The following is a 23,831-nucleotide window of genomic DNA, read 5'->3' on the forward strand; positions in this document are numbered from 1 at the left end:
CTTCATGACTTCCCATGAGATTAATTGATTCATAATTGATTTGATTGATTTCAAAATTTATACTGTTATTGAATTCAATTGTTCAATTCAACATTCAATTGTTTCGAGTTGAATAACAACACAACTGTCTTTTTAGAGCTGATTTACAGCAGAATTAGGATTTGTCTCAAAGTTGATGAAGTTGGCCTCATTAACTCTGTTATTTTCCAGTTCACTACTGTAAAGCAGATTAGAAACGATCTGTATTGTATTGTACTATATAAATAAAGGTGATTTGACTTTCCTTACTACAACAGTAAAAGGAAACGTTTTGACTCAAATGCACCAAAGACATATAAATTAGTCCATGCAGTTTGTGTGTCAGTCAAATCTTCTGAAGCAGGACAAAAATATTTACATGATATGCTTATGGTGCTTTTTAAAAAAAGACAATACCCATCCTATGCCTCAGGGGAAAAATGAAAGACATTCAAAATTTCTCTTTTTCTGTTCCACAGACGAAACTAAATCATACCGGTTTGAAATGACAAAAGGGTGAAAAAATTTCATTTTGGCTGAACTAAAGCCAAAAACTAGACACGCACACAAAATGCCAAACTGAATTAAAAAAAAAATTTTCTTATAACTTCCGTATTATTATTCTATTATTTGTAACTTCTTAAATATTTTGTACAAAGTCATTTTTATTATTTTTAACACCTGATATAATTCACAATTCGATAACTCTCATGAATCTAATTATAATGACATTTTATTTAAATATTTTATTTTAATGAATTGATTATATTTAAAGTATGTGAGAAATTATGACAGCATTTCTGTAAAATAAAAAATGTGGCACTCATAAAAGTAAAAAAAAAAAAAAAAAAAAAAATGCATTTGAAAGTCCACATATATTGCAAAAATTGCTCCTTAATTACATATAAAAAATAATAATAAAAAAGAAAAATACAGTGGCTGTTTGAAGGTACTTTCATTAAATACAAATTTAACTGGGAGATGACGTTACCCTTCGGCGGCAATGCACGCATAGTCCTTCGCTCTGCTCACTTCGTCAGAAATTGTGTATTTCCTGTCAGTAAATTTTGAACCACTCTTTATTTAGCTCACTATGAGTACCCCAGCAGTCAAGAACAGCCGGAAAAGAGAGAGTGAACAATCACCAATAAAGAAAAAATTAAAAGATTCCACCATCTCCAGAGAGGTCCTCGACGGTGCTATCGCTAACGGTATCAAGCTAGCACTTAAAGAGCAACAAAGTACTCTCGATTCAGTAGCGGCTTCGACTGTAAGAGAAGAGCGATAGACTCTGTACTGACCCCAGCACTCCGTGATCTACATTTGGATATACAAACGACCAACGATTCTGTAAAAGAGCTAAAAGCAGAAGTTGAAAAGCTAGCCATCGCGGCGAAACAGACACGTGAACGGGTCGATTCCGTTCAAGCAGCTGCACGTGAGGATAGGAGGCCAGTCACAAACTTAAGAAATCAGCTGGAGCAACTCACCGAAAAAATGACGGACATTGAAGATAGGAGCATGAAAAATAATAACCGCTGATTAGTAAATAATGAATTATTTTCTTTATTTTTCTTTATTATTATTATTATTATACTTCGGGGTGATGGAGAGCAGGTTCAATCACTACGCTTTTGGCTCAGTGGGCCTTTTGGGGACATGTCTTGCATTGAAGTGGACTGGTCACGCATCAACATTTGTTTCTGTTATTTATGCAGACCTACACTCTCGGTAATGTGCGGTCTGCTTTGGTTTTTATACACAGTTGTTTGTTGTTGCTTTTTTTTTTTTTTTGTTTTTCTATGCCTTTTTCTATGCTTCAACAGACATCAATACATTTATTTATTTTGCTTTACTTTTACAAAAAAGGACTATGCATCTAGGTGGATTGGTATCTTGGATACATACTAATGTTTACATGTCACTGGCAGTATGGCACTGGTTTTGTTTCTCTTCTCTTAGACAGAATCTTGGCATTGCGGGCACACAATGCATGTTCTGAATATCTTATTATTGAATGTGAATGGCCTAAATTCTCCTATTAAGCATACACCAATATAAGAATATTTGCACCGTAAATCAATTTCCTGTGCCCTGATACAAGAGTCTCAGTTAAAACAATGCGATGTGGCACGTTTTCAAAACAAGTATTACAAACTGGCAGCCTTTTCTTGTGCTCGTAATAAAACTAAGGGGGTGCTTATCTTATTCGATAGGAAGTTACATTTAACTATTGAACATACCAGGAATGATGATGAAGTTAGATTTGTTTTTATACGCTGTAAAATACATAATGACAGGTTAGCACTGGTCTCCATTTACTGCCCGAATGAGGCAGACAGTGCATTTTTCACAAATATTTCCAATATATTACTTGAGCGGATTGATTGTCCTTTAGTGATGGGTGGTGATTTTAATGCTGTTTTAAATCCTGCACTGGATAAATCTCACCCTGATACTACAGCTAACCCATCCTCTTAAGTTATTGAATAAATTTACCACTGAACTTAATGTAATCAATCTTTGGAGAATCCAGAATGCTACATCTAAGGACTTCACTTTTTTTTTTCTAAAAAAGGGTGGAACGTCTGATGGGAGGACCTTTCAAATTTTGTAACAACACTCCCTTATGGCACAACTTTAAATGTATTTATGTTGAAATCGGCCATTTGTCCAGCTCTCTTGGTTTACATTGGGCAGAAACACATGCGGTGAGTTATATGATAACCAGGGACTCTACTCACTTCAAGAACTAAGAAATAAGTTTTGTTTACCAGCATCATCCTATTTTGTCTTTTTTTCAGTTACGTTCTGCTCTCAAGGCCTGTGGAGTTACCTAGGCATCCCCTATTTCCTCTCATCCTATGTGGGATTGGATCGCACCACCCTCTGGTCGGCCATCTGTTTCTTTAATATATAGTAAACTTAATGATCACATTTCTATTAGATCTATCTGGAATCATGAATTAACAGATTTTGATTTATCGGTCGACTGGGTGAGGGTGTGGTCTAATCTAATCTCAACTTCTAAAACCTTGGCTCATCGTTTTATCCATTTCAAAGTCATCCATAGAGCATATATAACTCCTTACAAGAGGTTTAAAATGAAACTGTAATCAGCCTATAACGGTCATATCTGTAACACTGTATCAGCAGGTACTTTTCTCCACATGTTTTGGGAATGTCCAATTGTTGTCAATCTCATGTGAATTCTGTTTTGTTCCTTTTACTACAAATTGAAATTGAAATTGTTGATGGCGTGTCTGTTGTTCCCCCCTCCCTGTTGTTTGTTTGAGTGGATGTTGTTTTGTTGATTTGGAAAAATAAAAAAATTGATCACAAAAAAAATAAATAAATAAAAATACAAATTTAACTAAATTGGTCCCAGTCACATTTTTTGATGTGCGTATCTACACTTGGGCCATTTAAGTGGCAAACTAGGATGAGGACATGCACGGAGATGGATATTTACTCTTCTTAAGGTTCAATGTTACATATTTTTTATAGGCTTTACATTTCCAAATCATGTTCATGTTCCAAATCAGTTGTGAGAACTTTTAGAGAAAGAAGAAAGGTACAAGCCTAATACACATAACAGGTTAACTGAAAGGGTATTTAGGGTGTGTTTTCTAATTTCTAAGTGTGAATGTGTGATATTTAATGGCATTTGGGTAGGTGACGTACCTGGAGCGTGGCAGGAACATGGACTCTTTGATGAAGACCGATCCAGAAAGTAGAATGTACCAACACGTGCCAATGTCATCCGGACTGTGTGAGACAGAAAGAGAAAAGTGTCACACAGATTCCAACAGGAAACAAAACATGTGGTCTGCTGTATGGTTAGAGTAGAAGTAGCTGACACAGACACACATAAGATCAATGCTTAATGTAAACACTCTGTCATCATTTTTGTTCTGTGACACACTCCTTTGCACAGACAAAAGACGACATAAAGAGATTCCCAGAGGAAAACAGTGGACAGAGCGATCAAACGGCCAAGTGCGAAACACACACACCATCTCTCTTCCTCTTGTAAGTGATGCCAGTTGAAATGTGACTGCTTGATTTATGTGTGTGTGTAGGAAATAACACACTGACACACAATCCCCCTTAACACTCCTTTTTTTCAGGTCACAGAGCAGTCAGGAACGTTAGACATCTTCCGAGGCATGCTGGGTCGACGCCAGAGACACCCTTCTAGCTCCCGGCGCGCCCCACTCCATGTCTGCCTCTCCAGTAAGTGTTAAAATGTGGAAATGTGAAAAGAGGAGCAATCCAATGAGCAGCGGACATCTTGATCACCGAGTCAGAACAGCCAATACACACTCCAGTGAGATAACAGGCCCAAAGCAGTGCTGGGGTTTATGAGCTGATAGACACAAATAACCCAGCTATCACGCGACACTGCACACTTCATTATTGCACATTTTAATAGTACTTGTTTTTCATTCGATTTAATATGTTTTGTCAGCACTGAGATTTCTTGTATATCTTCATCTTATCACACGATTCACTGGAATACTTGATTCTGATTGGTCAATCATATAGAGTGCAACAGACAGGTTCCAGACAGAAAAAAAATATTTATTTTCCATGCAGGGGAATCTATTTTTAATGATACTTATAAACATTTAAAAACAGAACAAGGTTGTTCATCAATATACTGTATGCTTGCTAAAAATCCTTCACCAAATTTGGTGTTCTCGGTCAAAAATTACCACCCTTTACACATTGCTTGTAAATGTTTTGTTACGATATTTTAATCACCAAATCTTGGACTCAATTAAATCAACTGAGGTGCATAAGCTCAGATCTATCAGTTCCACAAAAAAAAAAATGTATGTAACATTTGGTAATAATAGCAAGAAACGTATAATCAATTTTTGCAGGCCACGAGGTGGAAAAAGTTCAAAAAGCATCAGAAAATGTTTGGGAAGTTGTTATACGCTATTTGAGTCAGTAATTCAGTTTTAGTCCAGTGTGATAACATTAACTCACATTTTCAGGAAAAGAAAATCCTCCCTGGGTCATTATTGTGTTTAAAACTACATCACCCATGATTCTGCAAAAAATGGAAACTCCCATGAAGCACAACAAATGACACAATGGACTCAATCTCGCCACGTTTTGTTAAACTGTATCTACAGGTTTTTCACGTACATATTTTGCAATAAACACAAAAAGGTTTTTTTTTTTTTTGATACACACAATCACCAACACCTATTTTTTCGCAATGCTTCATGATATTTTAGTTTTTTAAATTCTCAAATTTTCAGATTTCCAATTTTCGAATACTTTATTTAAATCAAATTTTGTAATGTCATGCATCACCTCATAGCTGGTTGGTTTGGTTCATGACTTATAATTTTTAATAAAGAATTTTTGAAAATTCCTATGGGAAAAATACTTCCGGAACCAAGGCCACTCTGTTTCCTAATCTTCTCCGTCATGCATGGCAACTCTGTATATCAGAACGCTCATTCAGTAACTGAAACCGGCGTCTCTCGTATCACACCACAGAGTTGCGCTCACATTTCATACAAACGCAACTACTGGCATCTTGTGTGTCCGTTATTGATTGCAGTAAAAATAACATCCAAGGACTTCAGCATTAATATTTCTGTAATACCGTTTCAGTATTCGTCTTGTTGCTCCAACATTCGTTTTGTATATTGTAATGGGTAATTTATTTTCTTAGCAAAAGATTTACAATAACATACAGATACAACCATAATTTGAACTCAAATCAAAATTTCACATTCACATATTTATTTGTTGAATAGCCACATACAATTTCCCTTATTTAATTAACTAACATTATTTAAAAGTGCAAATTTGTGAAATAGATTTTCAAAAAAAAAATTGATTTCCTCATCATCTAAGTTAAAAAAACACTTCTCCAAACTACTGGATGTTTGCCTTTAAACAAAAATCCTACTCACACTCTCACACACACACACACACACACACACACACTCGCTACATCGTCTCTATAGGACTAATGAGGCAGCTCCTGACTGCTTTCGAACGCAGCACGAGCACTGCTTGCTTTTTTCGTTCTCTTTCTGCATCGCTCCCTTCATCATTGCCGCCTCTGCTCCCTCTTTTAATCGTTTTTCCCCGAGTGTGCGCAGACAAAAACGAAACACTCAATTATTAATCAGCAGAATGCAGAGAGAGAAGGAAAGAGCGGGAATGATGGAGGGTGAGAGACGGAGAGCGTGAGGATGTTCTGCACCATCAACGGAGCAGCGCTGACTGAACTGGGTCACTGAAACACTCTTCTAACGCTCATCAAATGCTCATCAAGCACACAGCAACAGCCTCCAGCCCCTCAGGAATGACTGGGGAGCAGAAACGAGAGCAGGAAGTCAGGCGAGGTTTGGAGGAATATGGACTTCATGCATTCATCCTTGGGGGTTATTTATCTGCTAATCTTCGGTCAACCGAAAAAGGAAACTCTTGGTTTAAGGTTAAAATTATCAGACAAATTTTAGGAAATTTTAATATTTGCCTTATATTAAAAAGTGTTCATCCCTTTACAAATGCATACCATGGTAAATACTGTACAATGCCATAGATTTTCCAGTTATTGTTGCTATAGTAAAACTTGGAAAGCTTCTGATAACATTATACAGTATTTTATTTACTGTAGCAGCAGCTATTATTACATTTTAATGCCATTTTCCAAAAACCATGGCAAAGTTTGTGAGGGCATCAGTGGGCGTGAACAAAAAATGAAAAGGGAAATGTAAATAAAAACATGTCCGTTAAATGAAATGAAAATAAAAACATGAAACTCAAAAAAAGTATTTCAGGGTATATTTTAAATTATAAACGTTTACAACCAACTTCATTAAATATAAAGAATATAAAGAAAACTAAAATCACCTTAAATATTTAAATTATAACTGTTAACTTTGACAACCATAAAATATTAAATTCTAAAACTAAAATAATATAAAACAATTAAGTGAGTTAGTCTAATTGCAAAGTTACTGATATCTTTACAGTAAGTCCAGTAATATTTTATGAGTAGTATTATGAAAGTTTTATCATTGCAAAAATTACCAAATTATCCATGTTGATGTGCCTGCATTTCTGGTCTGGGCTGTGTGTTTGTGCCCAGCGGCATCTCTAGGCATCTCTGATGGGAGTCCCAGCAGGAATACAGAGAGAGTGATGGGGAGAGGGAAACCTTCTCTATACCAGCTGGTGGCCATGACTGCAGGACAGAACCTTTCTGCTGAGTTGTTTCTGTGTGTGTGTGTGTGTGTGTACTGGTTTTTGTGGTTTACGGGTACAAAATTTGTATAATGACATGGGTATGACAGAGGTATTACAATTTGAAGGTGGTTTATGAGGACACTGTCTATGTCCCCGTAAATCAAAAGGCTTAAAAAACACACTAAATGGTGTTTTTTTTTTTTTTTAATCTAAAAATGCCTGTAGTCTCCTGTAAGGGGTAGGTTTAGGTGTAGGGTTGGTGTAGGGCAATAGCACATACAGTTTGTACAGTATAAAAACCATTACGCCTATGGAGAGTCCCCGTAAACCACTAAAACAAACGTACGTGTGTGTGTGTGTGTGTGTGTGTGTGTGTGTGCGCATCAGACCAGGGTAGAGAATGATGGATCACCCATGCCACTACAGAGCAGCACTCCTGCATGCACACACTCACATACAGACACACTTTTATGTGAATGTTGCCTGAGTACTCAAAGTCAACAGCTATTCTTACACACATAAAAGGCTTTTATAGGGTTTTATTTCTATTGAGGCTGTTCAGTGCAGAGATGGCAGGATGACAGCAGCCTTAACAGAGTGTGACAACACAGATGAACCCGAAGTCATCTTACTATAAATCTCACTGAGATGGTGCAGTTCTACAATAAGAAATATTAGTAAATGGCAAATTATTTATCATCATCATTATTATTTTTTTAAACTACTGATCATTTTCAATAGATTTGACATGTTTTCTGTCATTACAATGTGTTTTTTTTTTTTGCTTTTTATTTTTTTTTGGGGTTGTTTGGGGTATTAATTATTTGGAATAATTACACATTTTTTCAAGTCTTTGGATGAAGTCTTTTATGCTCACCAAGGCTGCATTTATTTGCTAAATACAGTAAAACCAGTAATATTGTGAAATATTACTACAATTTAAAGTAACTTTTCTATATGAGCATATTTTAAAATGGAATATGCTGATTTGCTGCTCAAGAGACATTTCTTTTTATTGTGAAATAAACACTTATTTAGCAATGTCCCATTAAATTGATTAAAAGTGAAAGTTAAGACATTTATGATTTTAAACAATTTCTATTTCAAATAAATGTGGTTCTTTGTAACTTTCACCTAGCTCCGCCCCTGCATTAATTGCATTAAATATTTTTAACTGAAAAAATTAATCGCTTGCGTTAACACGCTAATTTTGACACCACTAATTCATACATGTTTAAAAAAATTATTTTTAAATAAATCTGATTTGATTTTCATTCATTTAAACCTGGAAATAAACAAACTTTGTAGTATTGTGAGAAATTGAAAGCAAACTAAGCTATGTAAAAAAAATTTATAAATACTTCTAAAGGCACAAACCTGTAACACTTATAACTCCTTTGTCAACTCCTTTGTACAAAAGGTAAAATTTCATTCACCATCCAATCATGATATTGTGACGTATAACAGCATAGGTATTGTGATAACTATTGTGAGATCGAACCCTAATGCTGACATTAAAGACATTTATGGAGTTTTACACATCTGATACATAGTGAAAAAAAAGTATTGTAAGACACTGACCACTCTGAAATAAATCACAGAAAAATCTATATCAATCATCCACTAAAATAGAATAATTAGCCAACCTCTTCATTTATGATGTGAATGTCTAATTCTTGTTTAAGATCATAATTAGCATGAACATGAAAAAAGTCCCTGAGCAAAGTCCCCTGAGGTCTTCCACTTGTTCAACAAATTTAAACACTGCTTAAATATTATTTACAGAAAGCAGAAATCAATGTGCCTCAGTAACAACATTAAAACATCACTAATATTTTTAGAAACCCCAGGGTGATATTATTGTCCTTCCAACATGCTTAAAAATAAAGCATAAAAAGCGTATCTTTATAGCACTTCGTAAAGCGCGATGTTTGTGTATTTGGCACAAGCGGTTCAGAGAGCTGTTGCGGTGGGAGTGGTTTGTTCCTGAGGGAAATCAGCAGCGGCACACACAAGTCTGAAGATTATTATTAGTGCCGAGCTTTAAAGCAGCAAGCTGTCTAATAAAAAAAACAGTGGAGTGAGTCGCTGAGGAACAGCGTCAAGGCTGGTGTAGCAGACTCAGTGGAGTGTTAGTACTTAAATAGTCTGCTGCTGGGAGTTTGAGAGTGTATGGATGAAAACAACCACCTAAAACAGAGGACTGACTCACACAGTTATACAAATCCACAACTATTAGATGAACCAAAAATATTAGACAAGGCAGACAAACTTGCATTCCAAAAGAAAGTTTTTGTCATCTCCACCCTGCAGCCAATGAACAGCAGGATGTTGTACGAGGTCTGACTCCTGCTGTTTTCAAACAAACACTGATCAGTTGTGTGCAACTTGCTACAGCCAATCAGATAGAGCCGTTAAAATGAACAGGTAATCTGCATTTTTGTCAAATTGTTGTCTAATCCAAGACACAAACCCACAAGAGCAATAATTAAGTCACACAGAGGTGTTTTAGTTGAAAGCTGTTGCAATATTTTTCTGAATCTTTTTTTTTTCTTTCTTTCTTTTTACATTTTTCCTAGGGTCTACTTTTTTTGTTAGTGCACCAAAAAAAGTAGTTTTTTTCTTATTATTATTTTAGTTGAGCACTTTACTCATTCTTACAGCCTGCAAGTTGTTTTCACTACAACAGAAATTCAGGGATTTCTGAGCCATTTTTTTTTAGCTTAGTCTCTTCAAATTGTCAATTTAAACTGGGATTGTACTATATTCCGACTGTACTGAGTTCAGGTTTGACGTCAATGGTTGCGAAACATGCAGGAACCAATGATATTTGTTGGCATTTGTGCCAAATTGGTTAAATGCATCTAATTTCACCATATTCATTTTGAGAATTAATAAGCAACAGCAAAGATTCAGGGAATAATGACTTAAGTATCTGTGTTTTTCTCACGCATATAGTTATATGGCTTAAGAAAAATTTATGAATTATATTCCAAACTATTACCAGCACTGGATGTCCCTATTCGCTTTTGAAAAACAACATCTTCAGAATGCAGAATATAGTTTATTTTATTAACTTATTTTAATATAAACATTTATTTTATTAAAAATAAAACATTTTTATCACATACATACATATACAGTAGTGGTCAGAATAATTGGCACCCTTGGTAAATATGATCAAAGAAGGCTGTGAAAATTAATCTGCATTGTTAATCTTTTGATCTTTTATTTAAAAAAAAGAAGAAAAAAAAAAATCACAAAAATCTAACCTTTTATTGGATAATAAGAATTTAAAATGGGGGGAAATATCATTATGAAATAAATGTTTTTCTCTAATACACATTGGCCACAATTAACGGCACCCTTTTAATCAATACTTTTTGAAACCTCCATTTGCCAGTTTAACAGCTCTAAATTTTCTCCTATAATGCCTGATGAGGTTAGAGAACACCTGACAAGAGATCAGAGACCATTCCTTCATCCAGAATCTCTCCAGACCCTTTAGATTCACAGCTCCATGTTAGTGCTTCTTCTCTTCAGTTCACCCACTCATTTTCTACAGGGTTCAGGTCAGAGGACTGGAACAGCGATAGCAGAAGCTTGGTTTTGTGCTCAGTGACCCATTTTTGTGTTGTTTTTGAGGTTTGTGTTTGGATTATTGTACGGTTGGAAGATCCAAACATGGCCCATCATAAGATTTCTAACAGAGTCAGTCACTTATTGATTTTTTTATCTGTTGGTATTTGATAGAATCCATGATGCCATGCGTCTAAACAAGATGTCCAGGACCTCCAGCAGAAATATAGACCCACATCAAAAATACAGCAGTATATTACATTGTACACATGGGGTACTTTTTATCCCTGTGTTCACCAAACCCATCTTGAGTGTTTGCTGCTAAAAAGTAGGGATGCAACGATACCATTTTTTCAAATCCGATCCAGAAAATTCTGAGAATCAGCCAATTCCGATCCGATCCGATCCCAGCGCAGGTTTTTTTTTTTTAAATTCAATCAATGTAGAATTTCTATACTTCTGTGTCACTCTTTTGTGTGTTAAACACAATCTACTAGACAACTTCATTTTAATGAAAAATAATATGAAAAAAATATAGGGGTTGTTTACACCTTTTCACTTGCATTTTGCATTTTGCAACATGCATTTTGTAAAATAAATCCGATCGCTCAAACCACTTCAGGAGGTGGTCTGGGCCGCATTTCAGATGAAACTGGACATGTATAAATGCATCTGGTTGTTGAAACCACATATGTAAATTTAATGACATTATAGTCAGATATGACTACAAGCATCACAGCGAGTATCAGAAAGCCGACACGCAAACTGCCGCAAATGAAACTGAAAGTTAGATTTAGAAACTTAGAAGTAAGATGCAGACGGTCAACACACAATCATCTTCATTAAAAGTAGTAAGGCAAACTTTCCAGTGCAGATGCCGCGCGCTCTCCTATTGTGGTCTTTGATCTCGAAATGAGCTGATAATTAATAAAATGCAGCGCTTTTGATTTTGTTGACGTGAACTTCGTTAAATTTATATATAGCGCGGGAATTGAAGATCGGATTTATATCCATTTTGCGATGACACATTTATGTGGTCAAGTGTAAATATGTTTTAACAAATTAGATAGCCTAGATATCCCATCAGCTAAAAGGCATGAAATGGCCAGGTGTAAACAGGCCCATTCATAATCTATGACAAAAATACTAGGCTATTATAAACTAGGTTAGTGGATAATTTAGCAGCAAAAGTTATTCTAGAAAAATCATGAGTGCACAATTTTATCGAAACATTTAGTGAAATAATATTATTTAGTGGGGAACAAATAAAAGTGAATATGTGAAGGACTAAACCTGGTAAAATGTTACACATTGCTCTTTGTATTGTTGTAAAACACATTAATGAAAACAAGTAAATGTATTTATTTATAAATATAAACACAAATTAAAAAAAAAAAAACATTTCTTTTAAATGTATAGCACAGGCAGCAACATATGATAGAGGAGTCCTGCTGCCTCCTCCATTACTGTGCTATACATTAGATTATTAACAGCCTTGATAGGACAGAACAAGAAACGCTATAAATAATCTTTCATTGCGCAAAAGCATTATTATACATAAAGCTCCAATAGAGAGCGACACAAAGCGCATATGTGCATCCCGTGCGCAGAATGCTGCTTGAAGCAGCACGGAGTCACAGCGCGCAGCTCCGGATAGAGAAGTTCAAAGCACAAAGGAAAGAGATATTGATGCGTAGCTTATTAAATCTTGCGGTAGTTTATTGAACCTTTTCTTTTAACAGTTTTAAATTTTAGTTATTGTGTGCTCTTGGAGAGAGTTTAGTCGTCTTGACTGTCGTAACCGAACGTGACACGCTATTTGAATGCTGAACGGAGGATGACAGAGACGCAGCGGAGATAAGAGTTTACATGAACTTGAGTTTAACGACTTAAATATTCATCTGTACCTCACATTAAACTATGGAACGGCTTCAGAACATTTGGACTTTGACTTTATGGTGCTTTATAATGTTTTTGTGCTTTCGTGGGACTTAACAATAACATAGAATAGTATACACACAATATCGGATTTGGATCGGTCTCGTCTGACCGATACCCGATCCGCAGAAAATGCCAGTATCGGAGCCGATACCGATCCTGCGTATCGGATCGATGCATCCCTACTAAAAAGCTCATTTTTTATCTGACCATAGAAGCCAGGCCCATTTGAAGTTCCAGTCGTGTCTGATAACTGAATATGCTGGAGTTTGTTTTTGGATGAGCTAGGAGAATTTTTCTTGAAACCCTCCCAAACAACATGTGGTGATGTAGGTGCTGTTTGACAATTTCTTTTTTAAGGTTTTCTGACCCCGAGACTCAACTATTTTCTGCAATTCTCCAGCTGTCGTCCTTGGAGAGTCCTTAGCCACTCAAACTCTCCTTCTCACCGTGCATTAGGACGATATAGACACACATCCTCTTCCAGGCAGTTTCGTAATATTTTATGTTGATAGGAAATTCTTAATTATTGCCCTGATGGTGGAAATGGGGATTTTCACTGCTCTAGCTCTTTTCTTAAAGCCACTTCACTAATTTGTGAAGCTCAATTATCTTTTGCTGCACATCATAAATATATTCTTTGGTTTTTCTCATTGTGATGGATGATTAAGAGAATTTGGGCTTTGTTTTCCCTCCTATTTATATTTCTGTGAAACAGGAAGCCATGGCTGGATAATTTCATGTTCATGCTCAAAATTGTGAATATGAATGGGAATATACTTCAGAGATATTTTACTTATAAGAATTTCTAGGGGTGCCAATAATTGTGTCCAACGTGTATTCGAGAAAACATTTCATAATGATATTTGCCCCCATTTTAAATTATTATTATCTTATTAAAAAGGTTAGATTAATTAGGTTAGGTTAATTTCGTGAATTTTTTAAATAAAAGGTCAAAAGGATTAATGCAGATAAATTTTCACAGCCTTCCTTGATCATATTTACCAAGGGTGCCAATAATTCTGACCACTACTGTATGTATGTATGTATGCATGCATGTATGTACAGGTGCATCTCAATAAATTAAAATGTCGTGGAAAAGTTCATTTATTTCAGTAATTCAACTCAAATTGTGAAACTCGTGTATTAAATAAATTCAATGCACACAGACTGAAGTAGTTTAAGTCTTTGGTTCTTTTAATTGTGATGATTTTGGCTCACAAAATCAAACAAAAACCCACCAATTCACTATCTCAACAAATTAAAATACTTCATGAGACCAATAAAAAAAAAACATTTTTAATGAATTGTTGGCCTTCTGGAAAGTATGTTCATATATGTACATATATGTACATACTGTATATGTACTCAATACTTGGTAGGGGCTCCTTTTGCTTTAATTACTACCTCAATTCGGCGTGGCATGGAGGCAGAGGCGGACAAAGTACACAACTTCCTTATTTGAGTGAAAGTAGATACCACTGGTCAAATACTACTCCACTACAAGTGATAGTTGTAAAGACAGATTTTTACTTAAGTAAAAGTATGGAAGTACATGTTTTTAAAAGTACTTAAGTATCAAAAGTAAATGCATTGTTTTATTGTCGCATTGTTGTATACTTACAATACCTTATGCCACTAATGCAACCTACTGAATACACTGATTAGCTTGTATTATCTTTGGAATTAAGAGTTTTTATGTTACCAAACCTATAGAAATGGAACAACTGAATGAAGATAATCATCTTTATTTTTTTATTTAACACTCCTACAAATACATTGAACTCATTTTAATACTTGTTTAAAAGTTACAAAGTTATTTTTTAAAGAGATACTGAAGTCTATGATATGGTTCATTTTAGGTAAACAAAGCAAACATTGAAAAGAAAACAAACCTTTAGTCTCTGGAAACTGGATCATACTCTGTCAGTATGGCCATGGGTTTGCAGGTTGTGCCAAAGAACCGTCTTTTTGAATTTTGCCATCAACTGATCAGTGTTCATAAAATGCTCAGAAATCAGTGAACTTCACAACATGTGGCTAGGGTTGGGTATTGTTTGAATGAATGTATATGTATGGGCAGTGTTTTGACATATATAATATAATGAAACTATGGTAAATTTGTGGTTACTGAAGTTTTACTACAAATAGCCTATGGTTACTATAGTGAGATAATAGTAAATTTGTGGATACTGTGATTTTACTGCAAATACCATAGTTATGGTTACTATAGTAAAAACATGGTTAATTTTCCAAAGGGCTTTAATGAGTTAACACATGCCTTTTTAGAGCGCTTTTAGCTATGCAGTAGCGCGGACGTTTAGTTTAGTGGGGAAGATCCCGAGGTTGCCAGATTTGCATAAAAAAAATAAGCCAAATGTCCATTCAAAGCTAGGCGGAAAACTGCAGGCTTAGAAATACTGTAACACTTGGCAACACAGGAAGGTCCTGGCAGATCGCTAGCTGGATTTTCGCAGAAAAAAAGGGTTCAGTGAATCTGAAAATGCACTCACTGTAAAAACTGCTACATATAACGACTTTCTACTTGGGGACCTTGAAATAAATGTAGTGGAGTAAAAAGTACGATATTTGTCTTTCAAATGTAGTGAAGTTAAAGTCGCAAGTTTCCAGAAAAAATAATACTCAAGTAAAGTACAGATACTCAAAAAGTGTACTTAAGTACACTACTCAAGTAAATTTACTTCCTTACTGTCCACCTCTGCATGGAGGTGATCAGTTTGTGGCACTGCTGAGGTGGTATGGAAGCCCAGGTTTCTTTGACAGTGGCCTTCAGCTCATCTGCATTTTTTGGTCTCTTGTTTCTCATTTTCGTCTTGACAATACCCCATAGATTCTCTATGGGGTTCAGGTCTGGTGAGTTTGCTGGCCAGTCAAGCACACCAACACCATGGTCATTTAACCAACTTTTGGTGCTTTTGGCAGTGTGGGCAGGTGCCAAATCCTGCTGGAAAATTAAATCAGCATCTTTAAAAAGCTGGTCAGCAGAAGGAAGCATGAAGTGCTCCAAAACTTCTTGGTAAACGGGTGCAGTGACTTTGGTTTTCAAAAAACACAATGGACCAACACCAGCAGATGACATTGTACCCCAAATCATCACAGACTGTGGAAACTTAACACTGGACTTCAAGCAACTTGGGCTATGAGCTTCTCCACCCTTCCTCCAGACTCTAGGACCTTGGTTTCTGAATGAAATACAAAACTTGCTCTCATCTGAAAAGAGGATTTTGGACCACTGGGCAACAGTCCAGTTCTTCTTCTCCTTAGCCCAGGTAAGACGCCTCTGACGTTGTCTGTGGTTCAGGAGTGGCTTAACAAGAGGAATACGACAACTGTAGCCAAATTCCTTGACATGTCTGTGTGTGGTGGCTCTTGATGCCTTGACCCCAGCCTCAGTCCATTCCTTGTGAAGTTCACCCAAATTCTTGAATCGATTTTGCTTGACAATCCTCATAATGTTGCGGTTCTCTCGGTTGGTTGTGCATCTTTTTCTTCCACACAACTTTCTGTTAACATGCTTGGATACAGCACTCTGTGAACAGCTTCTTTGGCAATGAATGTTTGTGGCTTACCCTCCTTGTGAAGGGTGTCAATGATTGTCTTCTGGACAACTGTCAGATCAGCAGTCTTCCCCATGATTGTGTAGCCTAGTGAACCAAACTGAGAGACCATTTTGAAGGCTCAGGAAACCTTTGCAGGTGTTTTGAGTTGATTAGCTGACTGGCATGTCACCATATTCTAATTTGTTGAGATAGTGAATTGGTGGGTTTTTGTTAAATGTGAGCCAAAATCATTACAATTAAAAGAGCCAAAGACTTAAACTACTTCAGTCTATGTGCATTGAATTTATTTAATACACGAGTTTCACAATTTGAGTTGAATTACTGAAATAAATAAACTTTTCCACGACATTCTAATTTATTGAGATGCACCTGTATATACATATACACATACATGCATACATACATACGTACAGTAGTGGTCAGAATTATTGGCATATATAATTTTATTATTTAAATTAAATTAAATAAATGTAAAAAATACATTTAAACACTTTACACTTAAGAGTTTTGAAGAAAAAAACAAACAAAAAAAAACTTAACCTACCTTAATTTGATATGGCCATTTCTATGGAACACTATTGCACTACTGTCTGTTCAAAATAAATGAAAAGAAACTGAGCATAGTAGATTTTTATTTATTTTTTCCCCTGTTGTACCGAAATTGTATCGAACCGTGACCCCCGAACCGAGGTACGTACCGAACCGTGACATCGGTGCACGGTGCCACCCCTAATATATTATATATATATATATATATATATATACACATATACACACACACACATATATATACACACACACATATACATAGTGGGGCAAAAAAGTATTTAGTCAGCCACCAATTGTGCAAGTTCTCCCACTTAAAAAGATGGGAGAGGCCTGTAATTTTCATCATAGGTATACCTCAACTATGAGAGACAAAATGAGGAAAAAAAAATCCAGAAAATCACATTGTAGGATTTTTAAAGAATTTATTTGCAAATTATGGTGGAAAATGAGTATTTGGTCAATAACAAAATTTAATCTCAATACTTTGTTATATACCCTTTGTTGGCAATGACAGAGGTCAAACGTTTTCTGTAAGTCTTCACAAGGTTTTCACACACTGTTGCTGGTATTTTGGCCCATTCCTCCATGCAGATCTCCTCTAGAGCAGTAATGTTTTGGGGCTGTCGCTGGGCAACACGGACTTTCAACTCCCTCCAAAGATTTTCGATGGGGTTGAGATCTGGAGACTTGCTAGGCCACTCCAGGACCTTGAAATGCTTCTTACGAAGCCACTCCTTCGTTGCCAGGCGGTGTGTTTGGGATCATTGTCATGCTGAAAGACCCAGCCATGTTTTATCTTCAATGCCCTTGCTGATGGAAGGAGGTTTTCACTCAAAATCTCACGATACATGGCCCCATTCATTCTTTCGTTTACACGGATCAGTCGTCCTGGTCCCTTTGCAGAAAAACAGCCCCAAAGCATGATGTTTCCACCCCCATGCTTCACAGCAGGTATGGTGTTCTTTGGATGCAACTCTGTGTTCTTTCTCCTCCAAACACGATAAGTTGAGTTTTTACCAAAAAGTTCTATTTTGGTTTTATCTGACCATATGACATTCTCCCAATCCTCTTCTGGATCATCCAAATGCTCTCTAGCAAACTTCAGACGGGCCGGACATGTACTGGCTTAAGCAGGGGGACACGTCTGGCACTGCAGGATTTGAGGCCTTTGTTACTTTGGTCCCAGCTCTCTGCAGGTCATTCACTAGGTCCCCGTGTGGTTCTGGGATTTTTGCTCACAGTTCTTGTGATCATTTTGACCCCACGGGTGAGATCTTCGTGGAGCCTCAGATCGAGGAGATTATCAGTGGTCTTGTATGTCTTCCATTTTGAATAATTGCTCCCACAGTTGATTTCTTCACACCAAGCTGCTTACCTATCGCAGATTCAGTCTTCCCAGCCTGGTGCAGGTCTACAATTTTGTTTCTGGTGTCCTTTGACAGCTCTTTGGTCTTGGCCATGGTGGAGTTTGGAGTTGGACTGTTTGAGGTTGTGGACAGGTGTCTTTTATACTGATAACGAGTTCAAACAGATGCCATTAATACAGGTAACCAGTGGAGGACAGAGGAGCCTCTTAAAGAAGTTACAGGTCTGTGAGAGCCAGAAATCTTGCTTGTTTGTAGGTGACCAAATACTTATTTTACCGAGGAATTTACCAATTAATTCTTTAAAAATCCTACAATGTGATTTTCTGGATTTTTTCCCCCTCATTTTGTCTCTCATAGTTGAGGTATACCTATGATGAAAATTACAGGCCTCTCTCATCTTTTTAAGTGGGAGAACTTGCACAATTGGTGGCTGACTAAATACTTTTTTGCCCCACTGTATGTATGTGTGTGTGTGTGTGTGTTGGGCATCAGACAAAGCCAACATAAACTTCAAACAGCATCGAGAGGATACAAGTAAGGACTTTTTAAAAACACACATGCCAGATGAAGGGCGAATCTAAAGTGGGTCAGTGTGTCTTAGATGTTGTAGATCAATAGCTGTGTGTGTATCATCCAGAAACCCTGTATTCCTCATAATGCCATTTTCAGCTACTAGGATACTCATTATAACACAACAGAAGGCTCATGCAGCGCTGAATATAACACTTTTGCTTCAACGAGTTCACATCTCACCTTTGTAATTTGATAAGTCTTCTCAAAAGCGGGCTATATTTATCATCGCTTCTGGAGTGGCACGATCTTTGAAGATTATTTGTGGTTATGCATTGCACATCCTATAAAGGCTTACAGAAGCATAATGGCTTTAAACAAAAGGAAATTGGATGGAAAGCATGGTTGTTACTCACTAATAGAGCACTTCGTTGGCTTCATGTCTTTCGTAGCGGACGGTTTCACACATTATCCTGAAAAAAGAGGACAAGAGAGAGAGAACCATAAATCAGTGACATATCCAAACTTAATGTTTCCAAAAGAAGCAATGAACCTCATATTTTTGTCAGCGATTATGAAATATCGTGTTGTGAAACCAAAATGGATTTCAAGACCAAAAGTCTTGTGGGTATTCAGGTCTGGTTGGCATTGTGTTCGAAAAGAAAAACAATACAGGCTGCCTGTTGTTAAGAACATCAAGGACAAAACCAAACTCTGTTTGTGCATGACATATTTCAGTGTTGGTTTATGCCAGAAGTGCTGTTTAAGCAAACTCGGATGTATTGCCACAGAACAAAACATTCCAAAGGACAAAAACATTCTTCAAAAGACATTCCTTAAAGTTCAGCTCGGTTGGGGGGGTAGAAAATCAACCAAGTCCATCTGACACATTCCTGAAGATGTGTACGGACCACTGAAGGGGTGTTGGAGGGGTCAGGTAGGCTTTGGAATGTTCTAGAACACTGTGGTCAAGCAGCAAAGTATTTTTCCCCCAATATTCACGTCCAAAACCTTTTAAGGTCAAATTAAGAGTTCAGACAAAAATGCAAATACCTTAAGCCAAAACTAGAATCATTAACCCCATTAATAATGTGAATATCACAATAGTTAATTTGTTCATTCATTACTCACCCTCATGTCGTTCCAAACCCGTGAGACCTAGGGATGCGTGATATTGAGAAAAAAAATAATCTCTCTATATTTTCTGGGATTTTATCCATAAAGATAATTCGACGATATTTTGCTCTGTGTATTATTGTTCTAAAATCTTAAGGATTGCTGTGGACAGCTGACTCCTAAAGTTTTTGATATTCTTCATATTGTCACACTGATAGAAATTAATCTTTTCTAATAAGTTAAAAAATGTTTACCTTATTATAGGCATTTTACCTTTACAAAGCATGCATTATCTTACCAAGCAAAATGAAATCAGTATCAACAAAATTCATCTTTGCAATGCAGAGGAAAAAGAAGCTGCATCTGAAGTGACATTTAGATGTATTTACACTAGGGATGTGTGGGTCTAGTCGACTAGTTGACTAAACGGTACAGCTCCTGCTAGTCGACACTGAAATCAATAGTCGATTACACAAGAGAAAAAAAAATTACCATAATTTTAACATTACATTTAAAACATTTTAACAACAAGCTAAAATGAAACTTTTGAAAAATAATAAATATCTAAATATTTTTAAAAGCGTATCTGGGCAGAAACTAAATTTTTTCCTCAGACCTCGCATGCGTTCTCTTCATGTCAGTTGCGGCGAGCTCGAAATGACCAGCGAAGAACCAGCAAGGTGTGGGATTATTTTGAATTAGGAAATGGAAAAGTTGTGTGTAAACTGTGTAATGTCAAATTGGCTTACAATAACTACTGGAGCGATGCGTAATCATATTCAATACAGGCACGTATGCGTTAGCTTGGAGGCTAGCCAAAGCCAGCAAATGTCAATCATGTCATACACTACAACCCGCCGCTGCGGTCCGCGATCCCATCCGCGCCGTCTATTCCTCTAAGACCCACTTCGGTGGTGGAGCGGGATTTCCAGGCTCTTTTCGAAACTGTCTGCTTGCTTGTAGTTATCTCTCTGCGTGCCTGTAACTTCAGTTCCTGCTGAGCGCATTTTTTTTCCAAAGAGAATCGCCTCTAGTCGCCAGACCACGTTAACATGTTAAATTAACTGAACAAATGCGCATGGTAAAGTAAGTAAAACGAGCATTGTTTTGTTTTTAGACAATATAGCCAACATGCTATTCCTTGATAAACTTCCCTATTGTTTTTGACTTGTGTTTTAATATGTTGGCTAACGTTATATGAAAATGAAGAATTCTGTCAGTCTATTTTCCATTTCTGCATTGCTCCAGCTGATCTGAATAAATAAGCTATGCACTGGTTTATGTTGAGTGTATGCTCTTCCTTATTTTCTGTTTAACGACCGCCTAAAATTAAATGATAACGTGAGGCAAGCATACGGCATAATCGTGAACTATTTTTAGCAGATTTCATTGAGGGATTTGACAGTGTGATGCAAAGATTAAGTATTTCAAGTGTAGGCTGTTATACACGCACAGTTTTTTTTCTTTTGCCATTTTTTGGGGGTTTCTAGCTTTTAGACTAGTCGACTAGTCGGATACAAAACTTCAGTTTAAACAACTGTCAAATTAGTCGTAGCACACATCCCTAATTTACACTGTTTAATGCAGGACATGAATGCTTTAACCTGCAGTTACAAATGCATAAATAATGGTTTGATATATTAAGCATAAACATTGAATATTTGTATTTGAAATTATTTATTTAAAAAAAATTAAAACATACTTTGTATGCCAGTAGCCTACCTGCCAGTAGGAGGCAGCAAGTCACTGTTAATAAGTGAGTCATTGCAATTGAACAGAATCATTTAAACAGTCGATTCATTCAGGAACGAAACACCTTCAAGTTGCTCAGAGACACAAAACAGTGCTGTGGCTGTTTGGAATTATTTTTGTTGTCGAGATAGAGCAAAAAGAGGAAATATGGTGTCTAAAATGTAAGTAAAAAAAAAAAAATCAATATCACATTTGTAACCATGGTAATTTTGGGAGAAAACGGCACTTTTCATGTGACACTGATTAACTATATGAAGTGGTATAAATATATACAATTTCTGGCCCCATGTCTTGACTTTGTGATCATTGTAAATGTATTTTAATAGACTGAACCTGAATCATGCAGTGCAAGAACACACTTTAAATGTGCATTAGTTTAGACTTATATCGCAGACAATATATATCACACACCCCTAAAGACCTTTGTTCATCTTCAGAACACAAATTAAGATATTGTTGATGAAATCCAACAACTTTCTGACACATGGACTATTTTAACGCTGTCCTTACTACCTTTCTGGGCCTTGTACGTGGTAGTTGCACTGCTGTCTATGCAGGGTCAGAAAGACCCTAAGTCTTTGGGTTTGGAATGACATGAGGGTGAGCAATTAATGTCTTTTCATTTTTAGGTGAAATATCCCTTTAACTTGCAAAACAAAACAAAACAAACAACAAAAAATAGAACTAATAAAATATTGACACTAGTGGATAACATAACTAAAAATAGCAGTCCGAAAATGTTATAAAAAAGTTAAAATAATTGTTCACAAATATATATGTGTAAACAATTTGACTTGATAAAATAAAATCAAAAATCATACAAAATTAGTAATAAATTTACACTGGAATTTAGAATTTTTTTTTTTTTTTTTACTAAAATAGCACTCCAAAATTGATATTAAAAAGTAAAAATAATTGTTCAAATTATAAAACAACAAATATCTTTACTTTTATACGTTTTGTAATAAAATAAAATAATGAATCAACCCAAACACTGCAAAACTGTCTTTCACGCATAACCCACCATCCACCACCTGCTTGACCTCAAAAACATTTGTGCATTATTTTCCATCCATTTATCAAATCCTTCCTTCAGTTTTACCTCAGCTGGTGTTCCCGAAGATTGGACAGCGCCTCCATTCCATGCAAGTAGGAATAAACGATCTCCAGGTCCTGCAGGTAAGAAGAGAAAGAAAGAGAAAAGATCAAAGTCTATTCATCTGTAAAAGCACACGCTCTCCCAGAATTCTCAGCAAAGGACAAGAAGACATTTATATCACGCTGAAAAGAGTGCTACAGAAAATGGCACTGCTGAAACGCAATTACAGAACAAAAATGAAATTTCTCTATAACAATACAGGAGACCGGAAGCAACTTTTAAATGTAATTTTACTACAGCAAATAATAATATATTATAAAAAATAAATGATGGTAATAATAAAAAAATAAATAAAAATACCAAAAAAAGCACTATATATTCTGATTGACCGGTAAGTTTATTGACCGGTTAAGTGATTAAAGCAATTAAAAGTTACATCTGACCTTACAATACTTTTCTCTAGGATCCATTACTATTGCCCATTTCAAACCAATTTTAAATATTAAATATCATTTATAGAAGTACACTGCAAACAGGCTTGGCAAGACACTACTAAACAAATAGTCTCAGGTCCCTAAACAGGTCCTTTCAGCAGAGAGCGTCTTGCTTGAGCACACAGCAGGCCCTGTCCCCTTGCACACGCACAAGATCACTGACGCCAGAACTGGGCTGCCTTTGTGCTCACAAAGGCATGCTGGGATAGCGATGAGGACAAAAGAGGTTCTGTGCTCGCACACAGACGCACTTGATTATGAACTGAGAGACCCTGTGTGACAAAGAACACAAATGCAAACACACAGCTCGCCAAACATTTTCCTTCTGATATAGTACAAGTAAACCTCTGCCTCCTTGTTTTCCTATTAAGACTAAAGGATTACTTGATAAATAAGAATTGAAATGAAAGAAAAAAAGAAAGAAAGAAAGAGAAAACACGTCAGCTGAGATTGGATCAGAACAGAATAGGTAGTATTTTGATCATTTGTTAGTAAATATGAAAGTGAAGTATTGACTCCAAGGTAAAACAACAAGGCATCTTAAATGTCGTCTTGTAGGCTCCATGTTTGGAAGAGGGCGGGTGACCCTAAATTTACACTT

At 36.3% G+C, this 23,831-nt stretch overlaps 1 protein-coding gene across 10 annotated transcripts in view; it reads right to left on the reverse strand.

Moving 5' to 3' along the window:
- Positions 1-23,831, reverse strand: part of rapgef2b (Rap guanine nucleotide exchange factor 2b) — a 135,774-nt gene that overhangs the window by 74,121 nt on the left and 37,822 nt on the right. For all 10 annotated transcript variants that reach the window (XM_058797256.1, XM_058797259.1, XM_058797255.1 and 7 more), the window contains exons 2-4: positions 22,740-22,810; positions 19,186-19,242; positions 3,703-3,786 (exon numbers count right to left, since the gene is read on the reverse strand). In XM_058797256.1, the coding sequence (XP_058653239.1) occupies positions 3,703-3,786; positions 19,186-19,242; positions 22,740-22,810 (212 nt within the window). The remainder of the gene's footprint in view (positions 1-3,702; positions 3,787-19,185; positions 19,243-22,739; positions 22,811-23,831) is intronic.

Source organism: Onychostoma macrolepis, chromosome 14 (assembly GCF_012432095.1).
Source record: "Onychostoma macrolepis isolate SWU-2019 chromosome 14, ASM1243209v1, whole genome shotgun sequence".
NCBI classification, from domain to species: Eukaryota; Metazoa; Chordata; class Actinopteri; order Cypriniformes; family Cyprinidae; genus Onychostoma; species Onychostoma macrolepis.